The sequence below is a fragment of the Ambystoma mexicanum genome, chromosome 1p, assembly GCF_040938575.1.
Source record: "Ambystoma mexicanum isolate Mex_15411 chromosome 1p, UKY_AmexF1_1, whole genome shotgun sequence".
Lineage (NCBI taxonomy): Eukaryota > Metazoa > Chordata > Amphibia > Caudata > Ambystomatidae > Ambystoma > Ambystoma mexicanum.
Window position 1 is genome coordinate 789,138,727 of NC_090921.1, and position 18,109 is coordinate 789,156,835.

Sequence of the window (18,109 nt, forward strand, 5' to 3'; positions counted from 1 at the left end):
CGTGGTCGAAGGCGCTGGAGACGCTGTACTCGCCCTAGCCGCCGCAGAGCCTGTCGCAACGCCACTCCCGTTGGCAGTGGACTTGCGGTGCTTAGTCTTATGTTGGGCCCCTGCGCGAGAGGTGCCTCAAAAAACATAGAAGACTCCTCAACTTTCTTCTTCTGGGAAGGGGAGGCATGCTGCCTGGACTCAGCCAGAGCAGGGGCCTTGGCCTACAGCCACTCATTGAGACGCCTGCGTCGGTTCTTTAGCGTGCAGGGTACCATCTCCTGACAAGACGCACAGTCATCCGCCACGTTTGTCAGGTCCGAGTGCAGTCAGTAAAGGCACAGGGAATGTGTCGTCCGAAAAGACATTCCATAGGTTGCAGTCGGGCCAAACCTTAAAGAGAGGCGCTGAGTCATTCTTCTTATCCGCCATGTCCACAGGGTGTAGGCCTTGAAGAAGCTTCTGGAATACTCCAATAAGAGGGGTGCTGAAGAATCCAAAAACGGGTCCCCGTTAATCGAAAGGTGAATCAGTGGAGCTTGAGGCTCAATTGACTGAAAAAATAGAGCAAAACTCTTCGAAAAATCGCAAAACATAGTAAAGGCTCGAGAGCTATAGCACGAGGACTCCCAACACTTGGACGTACGGTAAAAATCCGAAGATGGCATCCAGAGGGGCTTAGTTAAAGGGCAGTCATTGGCTTGGGGCAGTATGACCGCAAAGTCCAGCGATTGGTTGTTAGGAGAAAGACAGTTCAGAACTGAAACTGATTTATTCTTTACCAAGGATTCACAGCCTGACTGGGAATATTCATGAGCATGTGAATCCATGCCAGACCCATGCTGGAGAACAACAGTTTACAGCCAAGTAACTTGTTCCATCTTCCTGACTGTGGTCAACCCCAGAACTTTTTTGCTTTACTAGTGGGATATTTTTCCTTAATACCTCCAGTGAGTGGAAACCTTTTCCACACTCACAGAATCTTTAACTCTTTTTATGGGTGTCATTTTTTTTTTAGACTCTATAGTGTCTTTTTAAAGTTGTTTTCTTTAACGACTTATTGGCAATAAGTGCCTGTTGTTGCTGGGTTGCCCTAGGGGCACCTAGTTTAACTTTCTTTTGCTAAACTTGAGAGAACTACAGTTCCCAAGGGTAGAAAGGATCTTTGGATCCCTTTTACATTTTGTTAGGTGAAACCAGCACACCCCACCTTATGTGGAGTGCTGGGGAGATACAATGCATCACCTTTCACACTAAAACTGTAACAATTCTGTTCTAGGGACAAGCTTGCTTTCATTGGCTGGTGGCAGTGATACTTTGCATTAATTTGGTGCACCTTTACCGTGGGCTGTGTTGACAGCTGCAGTAAAGGCACCTAAGGGTGTTAATTTTACCAAAATGGCCTGTCTTCTTTTTTCGCCATTTTAGTGTTTATTGTAGTTTCGTGTTCCTTCCGCTGACATCCAGGTCGGGAAACAGCCCGCCCAGGGCTCCAGTCGAGCTGCGAGGACACGAAGCGAGGGAGGAGTCCAAAACTCTGCAGCCCTTTTTCTTCCTCCTTGCCTCAATGTAGACAAATCCCAGTGGGGGGCTGGCTGTCCTGATAGGACAACCAGACCGCTCCTTCTTGTAAAATGCGGGGCGAGAATGCAGAGGTTGTGCTGTAATTCCTGATAAATACTGCAAACCTAGAAGCTGGAGAAAAGTTGAACACTGGAACTGAAACCGAAGAGGAAGATAAAGGAAACGCAGCTGAATCGATTTCCAGCGACCAGAGAGCCAGCTGTGTAAGCGGAGCCTGCTGTAGCCCTTCCTTCCATTCGACCTGGGGACTCCAAAAACAACAACCATGACCCAGAGCCTGGTCAGACCCACTAGACCCAAACTGCGTTTTGAGCCATCCCACGCTTTGCTGCAACCTTGCGTTGTTGCTATACCCCAATACCAGGGACCTCGAGCCATTGTGCAGTGCATGTTCTTCCGAATCTCACTGAAACTTCGTGGGCATCCTGGTGGATCTCCAGAGACACAAATGGAGTCAGAAAAGTCCCCTCAACAGAGTGCTGGACTGTTTAACGACAAGAATTCAACAGCGATTTTCTGTCTTCTGCTGTGCCAAATCCCCACAACCGCATTCAGCCGCGAGGTAAACCTTGCCTAGAGCCTTCTTCATCAATCCCTGCTGCAAAGTTCCTTCCAAAGTCTAGTTTTCAGTCACCACTACAAGGAATCCACTGACCGGGTATTTGGCTGCAGACCCTGAAGTTGTCCTGCTGCAAAATCTTCTTCAATGCTGAGGACTGTGTTGGCGTTTGTATGTACTTACCTTAAGCCTGGTTAGGATTTCTGTGCAGATGTGGGTTGTTTTCTGTAATGGGGAGGTCTCTCATACAGTGCACCCAGTCCCACTGCTAGAATCCTGCTAGTGTGTCATCTGAGAAGCCCCTGAACCCTCATCTAACTGTAAAATGAAGTACTCTCCTGTTTGCTTAGTTTTCCTAAGGAACTCTGACTTTTGCTACTAAATAACCTATCCTGACACTGCCTGTTGGTCACTAGTCCTAGTGACCCCCCTTCTGCTACTGAGAACACTCATGCTCCAAGAATAAGGGAAATACTTTCGAGGGATTGGGACGTTTGCCTAGAAAAGAAGTGTTTTAAAAGTTACATACTTGTAAAGAGTTGGTTAGTAATTGTAATTCTGAGAGTGAACAGTTAAACAAGTTCTTACTTCGCTTGGGTGTGTGATGCACTATTCTTAAAAGTATGATTAACATCGTTTCTTCCTTAGCAACTGTTTTGCCAGTTTAATAGAAAGTAGATGTGAAGGTATTTTACTCTCCTATGATTAGGTTGCGCCTCTTCCCAAAAGTAAAGTGTTGGCTTCACCAGATTTTTCCTGCAGGATAATTGTATGATTGTCCTCCACCTGGGTCTTGCTTCCCCTGACTTGCTGCTAGCATGTCCAGAATAAGTCTGCATTAGGTTGTTGCCTACCTAGAATAGCTCTGAGTCATTCAGTAAAGTGTGACATTGGGTTTTACTTTCCCCTTCATTGTGAGGTTAAAAAAAGTATGTGGGTTTTACTTAACTTGAATTAGCTGTGTGCCTTCCCAAAAATAAGTTACAAGAGTTACTGCTCAACTCTATCTTTGTTTCACTGATCTTGAAATCACCTGTAATTGAAAATTACATCCTTAGGTTTTAGTCACCTAGTACAACTGTGTTCTCCAGCATGGGGTCTAGCATGGATTCACATACTCGTGAATATTCCCAGTCAGGCTGGGAATCCTCGGTAAAGGAATAATCAGTTTCAATTTCACTTCTGAACTGTCTTTCTCATAACAACCAATCACTGGTCTCTGGGTAATACTCCCCCCAGCCAATGACTGCCCTCTACCTAAGCCCCTCCTCTGGCACCCATCTTCAGATTTTTACTGCACGTTCGAGTGGTGGGTCCACGTGACTTGCACTGTCTTTTTACTGCGTTTTGTGCTTTTTTCCAGAGTTTTACTCTATTTTTCGGTCAATAGAGCCTCAAGCTCCATCGACCCATCATCTGATTAACGAGGACCCGTTTTCGGATTTCTTAGCGCCCCTAAAGGGCTGAATTTCATAGAGTTAAGATTCCAGAATATTCTTGGAGGCCTTCTCCGCGTGTACATGGCAGAGGAGAGAAGTAAGACTCAACGCCTCTGTTCAGGGTTTGCCCAGGATGTGGCCTACGGAACATCTACTTGGACAATGGCCATTCCTTGTGCCTCTATTGCCTGCATTCGGACCGAACTCACGTGGAGCAAGACTGCGTTTTGCGAGGAGATGGTCCTCTGCACCGTGAAGGATCTGCGCAGGCATATCACTGAGTGGCTCCAGGCCAAGGCCCCTGCTATGGATGAGTCCTGGCAGCATGCCTCCCCCAGCCACAAGAAGAAAACTGAGCGGTCTTCTAAGACCTTTGAGGGTGCTCCGGTGACAGGGGCCCAACATAAGGCCAAGCACTCCGAGGCCACAGGCACCGGTAGCGTTGTTGCGACGTGCTCCCCGGCGGCCAGTACGAGGTCAGTGTCTCCAGTACATTCAACCATGAGCCAACGCTCGGGTTCGGCGAAGAAGAGGAAGTCAGACCACCCGGGTAAGCTTCTGGAGAATCCACGGACGTTCCAGTCTGAGAAGGGCAAGGGAGAGCGTGGCGTTGACCCGACCACCAAGGTGAAGGCCTCAAGCTCGACCAAGGTCGCACAGGCCCAGATTCACCCGGCAAAGCCTTCCATTGAAGGAGTGGTGGCGTCCCTAGCCAAGGACGCGGGTTTGCATGGTGCGGCCCCAAGGTGAGAATTTCCCTGCCTGCCAGGAGGGAATAGTCTTTTCAGCCCATAGAGAAAACACCGGAGAAGTCGATGCCCATCATCTCCCCAAAAACGTCTCCCCTGGTTGCAGAGAGGGGGGGGGCACGGTAGTCCTGCAGGGCACGGACAGCTCCTCTGAGGAGGAGCTTTCTACTCTCCAGACCATTTTGGAAAAGAAGTTGGTCGAGGCCAGGTCCTACAGGAAGGACCCCGACTAAGGGGGGAGTCGAGAGTGGCGACGAGGCAGAGCACGGCATTGAGTATTTGGAGAACCCTACACCGCTGCCGCCGTCGCTCACTTCCGCTCCTCAGCAACCACCTCAAACCCCAGCCGACATCTCGGTGGACATTCTCCAGGCACTTCACACCTTGTGCTCAGAGATTCAGTGGAGGATGCCCCTTCTGCCGACGGAAGATCCGGTGGCACCAGAAGATCATGCGGCACCGGGGCCATCAGGCGAGCCCCCTGCCAAGAAGAGGAGAGTTCACCCTCCATCGCCTTGTCACCCTTCGCCCCCCTCCCCGCCACCGAGGGAGGATACGTGTTAGCCATGAAATGAGAATTCTCTCTAATTTCCCTTACCTAGTGAGTCCCTCAGCAGCTTTGCTGGATCTCTGGAGTTGTTTCTTTTCCACTTGGTAAGAGTGTGAGCTTTTCCCCCACTCTTACCTGTATTTTGCTATGTGTTTTTACCTGTTTTTGGGATTGTGGGCTCTGGAGTACACCACTTCAGTAGCCCCCTTCTTTGTGTGTGTCACACAACACCTTCTGTGCAGTGGCACAGGGTTGACATTTAGACTTCCCACCGATTCCATTTCTGAGGGGACTACTGTCTCCCAGAAAAGGTTAAAGTTACCATTAACTTTGCTTTGTCAAAACTAACCACAGATCCAGTACACCCCATCTTACATGGGGTACTGGAAGGGTTAACTCTTAACTCTTCATCTGTACCTCTTAGAGCATTGTTTTGCTCTTTTAACATTTAGACATGGCTGGTGGCAGTGGTATCTGCCCTAACTTTTCTACCGCGATTATTTTAGGTAAACGTGGTATTGTTCTGGGCTATTAGCCTCGAACATAAACCTGCTTGACCAAATTCTTTCTCTTGGCTCCAGTTGGGTTTATTCGCCATTTCTTTTTGTTAAAGTCCTTCTTCTGTTTTACTTGGCGCGGCAAACTAGGTTCGCCTTCTTTGTTCACTGTCTTTTGGCAGGCTTCTACCTAGAAGCCCTCCTCAAGGCTTCTGGGTGTCTAGGTGGGCTGAATGTGAGGGAGGGGGTGTAGTCACCCCCTGCACAGGGTATCCTAGGAAACCCAAGTCGCACTTTGTCATGATTGGCCAGGGTAGTTGTGCAGCCCGGACAACCCCCCTGCTGGGTGATTGACGGCCAGGCTGTGTGAATGGGGTTTTTTTGCGTAAAAGGCAGGTCTCTTGGGCTAGAAGTCAGAGAGTCGCCACTGGAACTAGAAGGAACCAAAGAGAAGCAGAGAGAACGACGGCTGCTGCAACTACCCCATTCTGGTGAAACCCTGCTGCAGTCCCGAGCTATCTGCCCTTCAACGACTAAGAGGAGATCCAGTCCGGAGTCTTCTTCCCTTGAGCCTGGTGGGGATAACCAGCTCGTCTTCCACAGCCAGAGGATCCTCTTCCTTGGTCGAAATCGCTGCACACAGCTGTAGTGGTCTGGATAGCCATTCGAAGAGCCTCTCCTGTGTTTTTAAGGAGCGCACCTTTTATTCGTTGTCGCTGCTGCCGGCTTTATCCCTGTGTGGTGCAGACCCCCTTCAGACGTCCTCCTTCACAACGACGCTCCAGGAACCGTGGGTCTGCGGGAAACCAACAGGAACTGCCAGGGCACCAGTTGCATCATTGGAATAAGGTACTGTGTTCTGCTTGAGGAAACTGGGTGAACCCCTTTTCTTCATTTCCAAAGCTTGCCCTCGTATTCCGTCCTTCTTATAACTTTTGCTTCCGAACATTGACAATATCGAAGTACTCTTGGCTACGTTGAATCATGAACTATCTGCCTGTGATCTTCGGCAACAGGCCCTGGTGTCACTTGACCCTGGCTCCAGCCCTTTGACTTTTGAACTCTTGTCTGAGTGTTTCTCGATTCTGTCTGCCTAACCAAAATATTGCCTGTGATTTTTGCCTCCAACTCCCTCTGAGTATCTCAGGTGCTAAGTGTGTTTTTGCCCCGGTAACATTTCATGTCACGGATACGCGTTTAGTTAGTAGACCAAACTGTCAAAAAGTGATCGCAATCGTATTCGCAGTAACATGTTTTGTGTATAACACCGGTCCATTCAAACACAGGGTACTTACCTTGAGACATACTGTACACAGTGAATTGGTTAGTTGTAGTATATTTAACGTGTGGTTTTTGTTGAAGTTTAATAGAAGTGTTGTGTTTATAAAGAATGGTTTAAAAAATATATGTACTTACATTTTTCTACCTGAAACCTTGAGTCAGTGTTTGCTTGAGTCACAGTAATTGTGGTCCCTAATCTCTGCTACGGCTCATATACTCTTGAGATAAGCATGGCTGCTCTGCCACTGCTACCACTCTGACATCGAAGTATAGGCTTGTACCAAAGGTAAAACTTGAATTGCCACCTGTAGTCTTAAATGTGTGTAGTGGTCCCTAAGGGCACTGCCTAACAATACGTACCCGGACACAGCGACGACTGGCACGGGTGACGACGGCGGAGGCCTCCTGTTTCCGCCTCCCAGAGCCTTACCACCCGATGAGAGAGGCTTGTTCCATGCCATGATCTCTAGGGCCTCAGACCTGTTTCAACTGACCACAGAGGAAAATAAGAGGGTTTCCTGTAACAACCGGGAGGCAAAGAGGAAGACACTGCTGTCGCTCCCGCTGTTGGACGACATTTGGGACGAGGGACTGTCCCTTATGAAGAACCCGTCCTCGGCCCTGGCGAAGAGGGACCGGTACGAAAAGAATTACAGGGTGCCCGACTCTGCACCCAAGTGTTTGAGGTCCAAGCCTTCCCCGGATTTGGTGGTCTCAGCGGCGGCGAGGAAGAAATCTTCTGGCTCTTCCGCGTCAACGACCTCCTCCCCCCCCGAACAGCGAGTTGAAGAAGTTGGACGCCGTGGGACGAGCCATCACATCGGTGGCAACGACCATCAAGGCGGCCAACGCCCTCGTAATGGTGGCGTGCTATGACGGGGAGCTCTGGTTTTAAAACGCTCCCCTCCTGGACTTCCTTCGCTATGATAAAAGAGCAGAAGCATTGGAGATCCTGCAGGAGGGCGAGGTGGCATCGGGCCATCACAGTGGCAATGGACATTGCTGACACAGGATTCTGCCAGATGGGCAACGGTGTTTGCCTTTGTCGGCAAGGTTGGTTAAGGCCCACTAACTTTCGTCAGGATGTACAGTCGAGCCCTTCGACGGGGACAATTTGTTTGGCAAGACCGTGGACAAGTTTCTTCAGGCCATCAAGGCGGACACAGACGGCTCGTGCCTTGGGCACACTTTAGCAGCGACGGCTGTCCTTTCAGATTTCCGGGGATAAACCCTAAGGTTCCTCCAAAGGCTTCGGTGGAAGCTCTTCAACCTACCGTCAACCGTCCCGCTCTTCGGCCCAGGTGGCCTATAGGGGTTACAGCAAGTTTGGAGGCTGTCATCAACAAGGTCCCCAAGGCGACTCCTCCACAGCGAAGCAAGATTGAACAGGCTGTGACGTCGGGCCCCCACCTGTACACCCTGGTGGGAGGCTGGCTGGCTAACTTAGCGTTTGGAAGTCCATCTCCACTGACCTTTGGGTGCTGGACGCTCTGGCCCACAGACCCACTCTGGAATTCCAACAAAAGTGTCTTCGCATACCACCAGTGGCCAGGCAGTAAAACCACAAGCGTCAGCACCTGTTGGAGGTGCCGGCCATGCTGAAGAAGGGCGTGAAATAGCTAGTTCCTAAGAGGCTACGGAGTGTACTCTCAGTACTTCCTCATCAAGAAGACTGGCGGTTGGAGGCCCATCCTAGACCTCTGCCGTCTGAACAAGTACATCAAATCCCAGAAGTTTTGGATGGTCACCCTTCAGCACGCGCTAGGACAGCTGGAAGAAGGGGATTTTCTATTGTCGCTGGACTTTGAGGATGCCTACTTTATCATCCCCATTCACAAGAGACACAGCGAGTTTCTGCAGTTCGTGGTTCAAGGGCAACCTTACCAGTTGAAGGCCCTTCCCTTCGGATTGACGTCTGTGCCAAGAGTTTTCACCAAGTGCCTGGCTCCAGTGGTGGCACGGCTTCGTCTACGAGGGATCAATGTTTACCCCTACCTGGACGACTGGCTCATCCGAGCGAGATCGCCGTTGCGCACACGGCGAATACCGTCCAGCTGCTGACAGAGCTGGGGTTCTCTGTGAACTATGCAAAGTCCTGCTTGGTGCCATCGAAAGGCGCACTGTTTCTGGGGTCTTGGCTCAACAGTGTTGTGCCTGGCGTCTCCATCAGAGGAGAGGATTGCGGCCATCCTGGGCAAGGTGCAACGGCTGTTGATCCTGAAGATTGCATGGGTGAGGTCCATCGAGTCCCTTCTCGACATGACGTGGTCATGCATATACCTCATTCGGCTGTGCAGGCTGCGAATGCGCCCACTGCAAGAGTTCGACGCCCGTTGGATTCAGGTATTGGGAAGCTTCAAGGACGCGAACGCTCTTGAGGAGTTTCCGTCGAGCAAAACAGTGGTGGGGAGTCTGTGCGTATCTGTCGGCAGGCGCAGACTTCCAGACCCCACCTCATCAGGAGACGGTCACGACGGACACCTCCTTGGAAGGATGGGGCGTGCATACGAGAAGTCTCCACGCAAGAGGCCTGTGGCTGCCAGAAGAGAAGTTGTTGCATATCAACGTACTGCAGCTGTGTGCAGTGTTTTGGGCCATCAAGTCCTACCTGCTGTCCCTCAAGGACAAGGTGGTACAGGTCTTCACGGACAACACCACCACGATGTTCTAAATCTCGAAGTAGGGTGGCACCAGAACCCCAGTGCTCTCCCGAAAGACGCAGGACCTATGGCACTGGGCTGTTGCCCAGGGGGATGTTCCTCGTCCCGTATCATCTGGCAGGAGTGAAGAACACTGTCAGACTCCCTCAGCAGGGAGCTGCGCTCTTGCCACGAGTGGGAGTTTTGGCAGGACCGAGTGGATATTCTGTTCCGACGATGGGGCAATCCCCAGATTGATCTCTTTGCTATGGCGACGAACACCAAGTGTCAGAGGTTCGCCAGCAGGTTTCCGCAGCCGGGGAGCAAGGGGGACGCATTGTCATTCCCCTGGAATGGCCTGTTCCTGTATGCGTTGCCTCCGTTGCTTCTTCGTCTAGTCATTCAACTCATACGGTCCCAGTGCAGGAGGATCCTCATCGCACCGGCGTGGGCGAGACCGATATGGTACCCGGACTTTCTGGACTTGTCAGCGTCCCCTCCAGTCAAGCTATCGGTGGCCACAGATCTCTCCAGCAAAGGAGGTGCGATCCTTCACCACGACCCAGGGTCGCTGAAATTGCAGATCTGGCTCCAGGGCTTAGTCTACACTGAAATGCTACAGACATAAGTGGAAGGGGTTCGCCGTCTGGTGCCGTGCACAGAAGATCGACCCTCTACGGATTACGGCTCCGCGGGTGCTGCCGTATTTGCTGTTGCTAGCCAAAGCAGGGCTGGCTCATGCTTCCATCAAGGTTCATCTGGTGGCTATTTCCCGCTACACCAGAACTCCGGGACTGTCGTCGTTATGGTCACAGCGCCTCGTAAAGGAGTTCATCAAATGACTTTTCTGTTTGTTCCCGCTGGAGAAGGCGCCGGTCCCGGCATGGGAGCTGAATGTGGTGTTGACTAGGCTCATGGGTCCACCGTTCGAGCCTATGCTTTCGACGCCACTGAAATTCTTGTTCTGGAAAACAGTGTTTCTTGTGGCCATCACCTCTGTACGACAAGTAGGAGAGATCCAGGCCCTTTCTTGTAAACCACTGTATGTGACATTCCACGAGACGAGGGTAGTGCTACGGATGCACCCCTCCTTCATGCCCAAGGTGCCGTCAGACTTTCATCTAAACGAGCCCTTTGTGTTACATGTATTCTTCCCGATGCCTTTGTCGCTGGCTGAGAGGACTGTGCACTCGCTGGATGTGGCAAGAGCGCTGAAGTCCTATGTGGACCGTACAAAGAGTTTTTGGAAGACGTCGCAACTTTTTGTGCACTTTAGCCCTATGAACCATGGGAAGGCCCTCTCCAAGGATTCCATTTCCAGGTGGCTCTCTGGCTGCATCACCCATTGTCACTGGTTGGCAAACTGTTTGGGCTGTCCGAGTGCCCATTCAACCAGAGCAATCTCTGCTACTACATCGTTCCTGTCTAGTGTGCCCCTGCTGGACATCTCCAGGGCTGCTACGTGGAGGTCGACGCACCTTCACGAAGTTCTACTGCGTCGACGGATTCCACGGAGGAGTCCAGAGTCGGCCAAGTAGTGCTACACAACCTGTTCACTTGAAGGTGAGCCTGGTGAGGAGGTAAGAGATGCTTAATGTTGAGATGCTTAATGTTGAGATGCTTAATGTTGAGCCTTGCCACCTCCCATGGTTGTGCCTGTGTGTACGGCTATGTATTCTTTATTCATGAGCATGTGAATCCATGCCAGACCCCATGCTGGAGAAGGAACAAGTTACTTACCTGTAACTGTAATTCTCCAGCATGGGTATGGCATCGATTCACGTGCAAACCCTTCCGCCTACCCCTCTGCGGCTCTTCTCTTGGTCCTACTGCCACTTTACGTGTTACCAAATCTGAAGATGTCTGCCAGATGAGGGGCTTAGGTAGAGGGCAGTCATTCGCTGGGGCAGTATGACCCAGAGACCAGTGATTGGTTGTCAGGAGAAAGACTGTTCAGAAGTGAACGACAGGGACAATTCATGAGTATGTGAATCCATGCCAGACGCATGCTGGAGAACAACAGTTACAGATAAGTAACTTGTTCCTTAACACAAAAGTAGTTATAGCTTTTTACTGCATCTACAATAAGTGTTCCAGTATTCACAAAAAGTATATTGTCCAGTTTACTGATTAAGTGATTTGTACGAAGAGTCCATGTATAACTGGTAGGATCCACTTCCCTTGCATTTCTGAATGTAATTGTGAAAGTAACCATTGGATTTTACTCCCCAAGAATAGGTTTTGACCTATATTAATGTGTATGAAAATGTTTTTACTTTCCTAGAACTACTGTTAGGTATTTCAAATACGATCTATACTTGGTCAGTGTACCTGCAAGTATAGTGTTGTGTTTTTATATTGTGATTTCATATAATTGGTAGTGCTTACTTACTCCACGATTTATCTGGGCCTACCTGTATTTAAATAAATATTTTGTTTTTACAATTCAGTGTTTCAGTGTTTCTTTGGATATGATATGATAAGGCATTTGTAACGCGCCTATTCACAAGTGTTTCAAGGCGCAACGAGGCAGGGGGGAACAAGGGGAGACAGACAACGAAGGTGTCATTCAGATTGCGCAAGTGCAAGGGTAAATATGTCTGGCTGCTCTGTCTGCGCTACCATTTTCTCAGGTCGTGCAGCCTTATACAAGAGTGGAGTCTTGTACTGCCTCAGTTGAATGGTTTTACTAAACCCTTAGTTGGAATTCAGAAAAACTGTCGTAACACAAGTCTGTGTAATCCTTGATTGCTCATTGTGGACCAGTGGACCCACTGACATCAGAGACTAAGCCTTGACCACACTCAATCCTACCTTGGTTGGTTTGGCTAAGTTCCCAGAGTTTCCCCAGTTCACTGTAACTAGGATGGCCTCCTAAACTCTGTCCCTGGGCCAAAGTTTAGAAATCCATCTCAACAATTGTCGAACTTGAATTATTGAGTGTTCCCTGTGTGGTTTATCTGTAGCCCTAGACCACTGACCTTTTCCTTAGACTAAACCTTGTCTGCTCAGCCACCTACCTTGATAGGGTTTTGGCTAACCTCTGTGTCTTCCTCTTGACCATAACTAGCGTGCCATCCCGAACTCTGCCACCCTCTTCGCCTCAGGGCTGACTTTAGAAATCAATCTCAAGACCAGTGACCTCCCCACCTTACCCCAACTCTTTACATACCTGGGCAGGGTTGGTGCAGAACTTTGTATTTGCGAACTTATTGCTCCATGTTGAGAAGAATTCCCCCCCCGCCCCTTCATCCTTTGACAGGCTCATGACCCTGTCAGTGTTTTCAGTGCCAAACATCTGGTTTTCTGGCTGCTGCTCGCTTTGTCAGACAAGTGCAACTTAGCAGTAGACAAATCCTTGTCAGTAAATGTTTTCCTTTCCTGGTGCAGTTTTTGATTTTTCTGTTTTTGTTTTCCTCTGCAGCACACAGCAGTGGAGAGTGACGTTAACCTCCATTCTCCTGCTAGCACTTTTTCAACGGCATCTACCACTGTCCCGGTCCCTGCCCCTCCTCCAGCAGCAAATTCGTCTGCTAGTCTCAGCAACGTCGGCAGCATGGGAATTGGCCTCAATAGCAACTCAACGGTGACTGCATCAGCTCGTAGTGGGGTTTCAACAACTTCAGGTGTGCATTTTTTTTAGGGTTAACAGTATGAATTCTTGAGTGGGCTGTTGGAATGTTCAGATATATAATAACACACATATTTTGGGTTTGGTGCAACATGGCACATAACATTTGTAGAATTTAATATATCAATTTTTGATCACTATCATGGACACCATCCTCCCACAGGTTCCTCGTTATGGAAATATTCAAGGTGCCAGTTTATTTTTGGTAAAACATGTCGGCTCCAACTCTGCTAGGTGTTGCCCCCACGACCCTGGATGTGATATCAGTCATGGGTGGTACATATGTAGCCTTCCGTGCCCCATGACCCAGTTTTTTTTCATGGCTCAGATGCCACTTTGGAATGCCACCACTTTGTTCTACCTTGCATGTTTTCTCAATTTAGGCCTCTGTTTTCAAGCCTTGGAAATACTGTGGGAAGCCAGTGTCTGACCCACACCAGTGATGTTTGGTTTGTGATGCCTGTTGGGTGAGATTTTCATAAATATGAATCTTCCTGACCTGTGTCAACCACAGGACTTTTTTTTCTTTGTTTTGGTAATTATTTTTCCTTGTCCGTTGGTGAGTGGGAATCTTTTTCCCCTCTCATATAGTCTTTTTGTATTCTTTCTTCTTTTTTTTTTCTTTTGTAAGTGGGTGACCTTTTTATGTCCCTCCATAGTGTGTGCTTGGATTTATAGTTCACTTTAACTTTTGGGATTAGGCTGGGTTGCCCCTTTGTGCTTCCCTTTGTAGTTTCTCTCCAATGTACTTTTGTGAACTGTTTCCAAGGGGGAAAGTGAGATTTACCTCCCCTTTACATTTTATATAGTGAGCCTGCACATCCCATCTTATGTGGAGGGCTGGGGAGATGCACTGTATCCCCTTTTTCACTTAGCTGGTAACATGTATGTTATAAATGCAAGTTAACTTGAATGGCTGGTGGCAGTGTAGCTACATTTCTGACTTTAGTCTTTATTACTCGCAGGCCGTCCAATCAGCCGCAGTAATGCACAGGAGGTTCACCATTCTGCTAGAACGGTGAGCTTCTTTATTCGCCATTCCTCATTAGCTTGTTTCTGAGGTCGTCTTCTGACATTCTAGGTTGGAATGACCTTGGTTGAAGTTTTGTCTTTGGGAGGAATCCTTTGAATTCCCAGCCGAGGCACCAGAGTTTGAGAAGGCAGGAAGCGAGGGAGGAGTCGAAAACTCTGCAGGCCTTTGTCTTTCAACTTGACTGAAAGGAACCAGTTCCCACTGGGGGCTGGCTGTCCTAATTGAACAGCCAGACCGCCCCCTTCTGTAAACTGCAGGAAGAGTTAGTAGAAGTTGTGCTGTAGTTCCTGATAAATACTCTGATCATGGAAGCTGCTGAAAAGCCGACCACTGGAGCTGAATCCGAAGAAGATAAAGAAACAACGGTTTTAACCTTTTCCAGTGACCGGAGAGCCTACTTTGTAACGTGAGCCTGAAGTAACTGTTAGGCAAGATTGTATGCAGTACCCTTTGGGTGCACTACAATAACATTGACCAATTGGGCCCCAATATCTCAAGAGGGGTCAATGTGAGCAATAATGTTGTGACACAGTTTCACAGTAGCAGTTATTCAAATAAACACTCACACTCAAGGTTTCTTGATAAAAAATGTATTTATTTCAGTCCGTTGTATAACCCTTCTTCAGAAGGTAGCAATGTTCTCCAGCATTGGGTTTTGGCAAGAATTCACATGCTCATGAATATTGCCAGTCAGACTGGGAATCCTCGGTAAAGAAATAATGGGTTTCAGTTTCACTTCTGGACTGTCTTTCTCCTAACATGCCTTATACCTAAGCCCCTCCTTTGGCAGGTATTTTAGATTTTGACCGCACGTTCAAGTGTTGGGAGTTCTCGTGCTATAGCTCTCAAGCTTTTACTGCGTTTTGCGATTTTTGTAAGTTTTGCTCTATTTTTTTCAGTCAATCGAGCCTCAAGCTCCTCCGATTAGCGTTTCCGATTAACTGGGACCATTTTTGGATTCCTCAGCACCTTTCAAGGGTGGATTTTTGTCAAGTTTGCTTCTTGGTGGATTCCAGAAGTTTCTTCGAAGCCTACACCGCGTGGATATGGCTGAGGAGAAGGACTCGGCGCCTCTCCAAGGTTTTCCCCGGCTGCAACCTACGGAACATCTTTTCGGGCGATGGACATTTTTCTGTGCCTCTACTGCCTGCATTCGGACCAGACGCATTTGGAGCACAACTGCATGGCTTGTCGGGAGATGGTGCCACGCACGCATGCTGACCGACACAAGCGCCTCAACGAGTGGTTTCAGGCCAAGACCCCTGCTCTGGGTGAGTCACGGCAGAATGCCTCCCTTGCCCAGAAGATGAAAGCAGAGCGGTCTTCTAAGACATTTGGGGTCGTCCCTGTAAAGACTGGAGGGGGGAGGTATCTGCATTCCTGCTCTCTATATGGTAGAGGAGAGGCACAGAGAACCCCAGCCAAGATTCTCGATTGTTGGATCCAATGGACTAGCAATCCAGGCCTAGCTTCTGATGAGGGCTGGTTCTCAAGTACAGTGTAGTCCCCAAGCACCCACAAAGGAATGTCCGCACACTGTATTAGTGAAAACAGTCTTTATATGATTAAGGTTCATGGTTATGTACACGATCACAATAACTCACTTTGTGCTCCGTTAATCTACAATGGCAAATATATACAGTTCTACGTGGTACCACGATTATCATATTTCATTAAAGTGCATCAACTGTACTCTGTCACACAAATCAACTAATAAAGTTAACCAACAATAGACCTAGGAGGAAAAGCAGTTGGTTAGAATTATTAGCAGAATACTGGCCCCATTACCTAGACACAGATCTTTGTGGAGATCACCCAACCACCCCCGCAACAACCTGGGCAACCTGTAAAATAAAGATACACTGCAAGCCCAGTCCATATATTGTACAATTAGTCTTTTTCCTTCTACAATGTTACTTCCACCCCAATGTACCTGGAATAGCAGAGTTCAACGATGGGTTGTTGACTAATCCTTCTTGAGCGGCTCCCTTTAAAGCAGGAGCCACGGATCGTCGAGATACTACAAAGAAAGGGTGAACGGCAGTGAGTTGGCAGCTCCGGTCCTGGCGGTGCTCGTCGACGGGGTGCTGTGGACTTCCTGCGAGGAAGAGGCGTGCGGGGCATCTCGGTAACGATAGTTCAGGACCGCAAAGAGTTTGTGAAGAACTTTGGCCCAGCAAGGACGTCGAGTCGTCCGGGGTCTCTACGGTCTTTGGGTGGCGGGAAACCCACCGGTGGATATTCCTTGACGCGCCGATGGCCTGGCCTTCTCCGGCAGGATAAGGCAGTCGCCGATGCTGACGAGCACGCCCGGGAATCAAATGTCTTAATCAATGGAGCGTTGCGGCTCCGGTCGTCAATCGCACAGCGTCAAGCAGTCCCTGCTTCTAGGCAACTAACGTCAACGGGCATCCAGTGGTTATATCAAAAAAATGTTAAAAAAAGGTAGCAGGCGCTCCTCTCCAGAAAGAACGTGGCATAATAACCTGTTCTGAGATGAGTTTGCAGCACACGCTTTTTGCTCACTGTACCTTTTCCAGCTGTTATAGCAAACCTGCGAACCCTGCTCGAGGACGGTGGACGGAATGTCCGGTTCTTCTCTTCGTTCTCCTCGGCGGTCCCAGTCTCCGGTCGGCAGCCTGTTGAGGGCCTTGCTTGTGAGGTTTTTCTTGGGTTTTACTCTGCACGCCAAACCATGTTTAACCCTTTTGTTTGTTTTGCCTTTGGTGGGCTTCAGTGCTGAAACCTGCCTCTGGCTCCAATGTGTCTGGCAGGGCAGGAAGCGAGGGAGGTTCCCGAAACTCCCTGTCCTTAGTCTCCTTGGTTACCTGAATGCACCCAGTGCTGATTGGCTGGCTGGCTATCCTTGTAGGACAGCCACCCTGCTGTGAGAGTGACAGCTAGGCTGTGCATGAATGCTAGAAACCTGCATAGAAGGCTAGGTCTCTTGAACAGAGGAGAGCGTCGACCACTGAATGAAACATCCGACGAAAGAAACTGGAAGAGAAGCTTGCTGTACCCCCCTGGACCCTTTAAGTGCCCAGTGAAGCCCTGCTTCAGTGCTGAAGCTCCAATTTCATATCGGTTAGAGAGGCCTGGCACAGACTTCTTTCCTTGGGTTGGTGGGACCAACTAACCACAAGATGAACTCTGCTGGGAAACCTCGCCCTGCTGTCTTGACTTCTTTGCTGCTGCTGGAACCGAGTGCCAGGGGTCAGGAAACCCAGTATTCAGTGCATCATCTTTAAGTCAGACCAGAGCTACAGGAAGATCCTGAGGACCTTCCTGAAGCAGCACGACCCAAGCCTGAGTCCTCTCACCAGAGTGCTAGACTCCACAAGCAAGGGAAGCCCATCAAGTGTCCAAGAACCGCAGAGATGCTATTCACTGGTAGCTGAAATCGCCCCTAAATTGGAAAGAGCCCATAGCCGCCCTTCAAACTGCAGTGCAGGAGTCCTTCAGATGTCCTCCCTCCTGTCCCCACGACTGAGGCCCAGAAACCCATGATCTGCAAGATTGAAACCAGAACAGAAGCCAGCTGGATCCTCTTCTTCCAACCTAAGGTACTGTCTTGACTAAAGGTTGTCTGTAGCTCGCTTCTCCAGCATGGGGTCTGGCATGGATTTACATGCTCATGAATATTCCCAGTCGTCAGGCTGGGAATCCTCGGTAAAAGAAAAAACGGCTTCAATTTTGTATCTAAACTGTCTTTCTCCAGCATGGAGTCTGGCATGGATTCACATGCTCATGAATATTCCCAGTCGTCAGGCTGGGAATCCTCGGTAAAGAAAAAATCAGTATTAGTTTCGTTTCTGATCTGTCTTTCTTAGTAGTAACCAATCACTGATCTCTGGGTCATACTGCCCCCAGCCAATGACTTCCCTCTCCATAAGCCCCGCCTCTGGCAGCCTACCTCAGATTTTTACCGAACGTTGAAGTGTTGGGAGTCCTCGTGGTTTAGCTCTCGAGTTTTTGCTGCGTTTTCGCGCGTTTTCAGGAGATTTTCTATTTTTTTGGTTTAATCGAGCCTCAAGCTCCACCGTTTCTACTTCCGTTAACGGGGACCCGTTTCGGAATTCTTCTACGCCCCTCAAGGGTGAACGTTTTGTCGAGTTTACGCTTCTTGGAGGATTCCGGAAGATCTGCGGCCTACCTCAAC

General features: G+C 49.2%; 1 protein-coding gene across 12 annotated transcripts in view; it reads left to right on the top strand.

Annotated features, from left to right (window-relative positions):
* UBAP2L (ubiquitin associated protein 2 like) overlaps positions 1–18,109 on the top strand; it is a 1,950,223-nt gene that overhangs the window by 1,043,938 nt on the left and 888,176 nt on the right. For all 12 annotated transcript variants that reach the window (XR_011304365.1, XR_011304368.1, XM_069651771.1 and 9 more), the window contains one exon: positions 12,711–12,912. Coding sequence is in view for 10 of the 12 variants with exons in the window: in XM_069651771.1 (XP_069507872.1) it covers positions 12,711–12,912 (202 nt within the window). In the remaining 2 variants the exon portion in view is untranslated. The remainder of the gene's footprint in view (positions 1–12,710; positions 12,913–18,109) is intronic.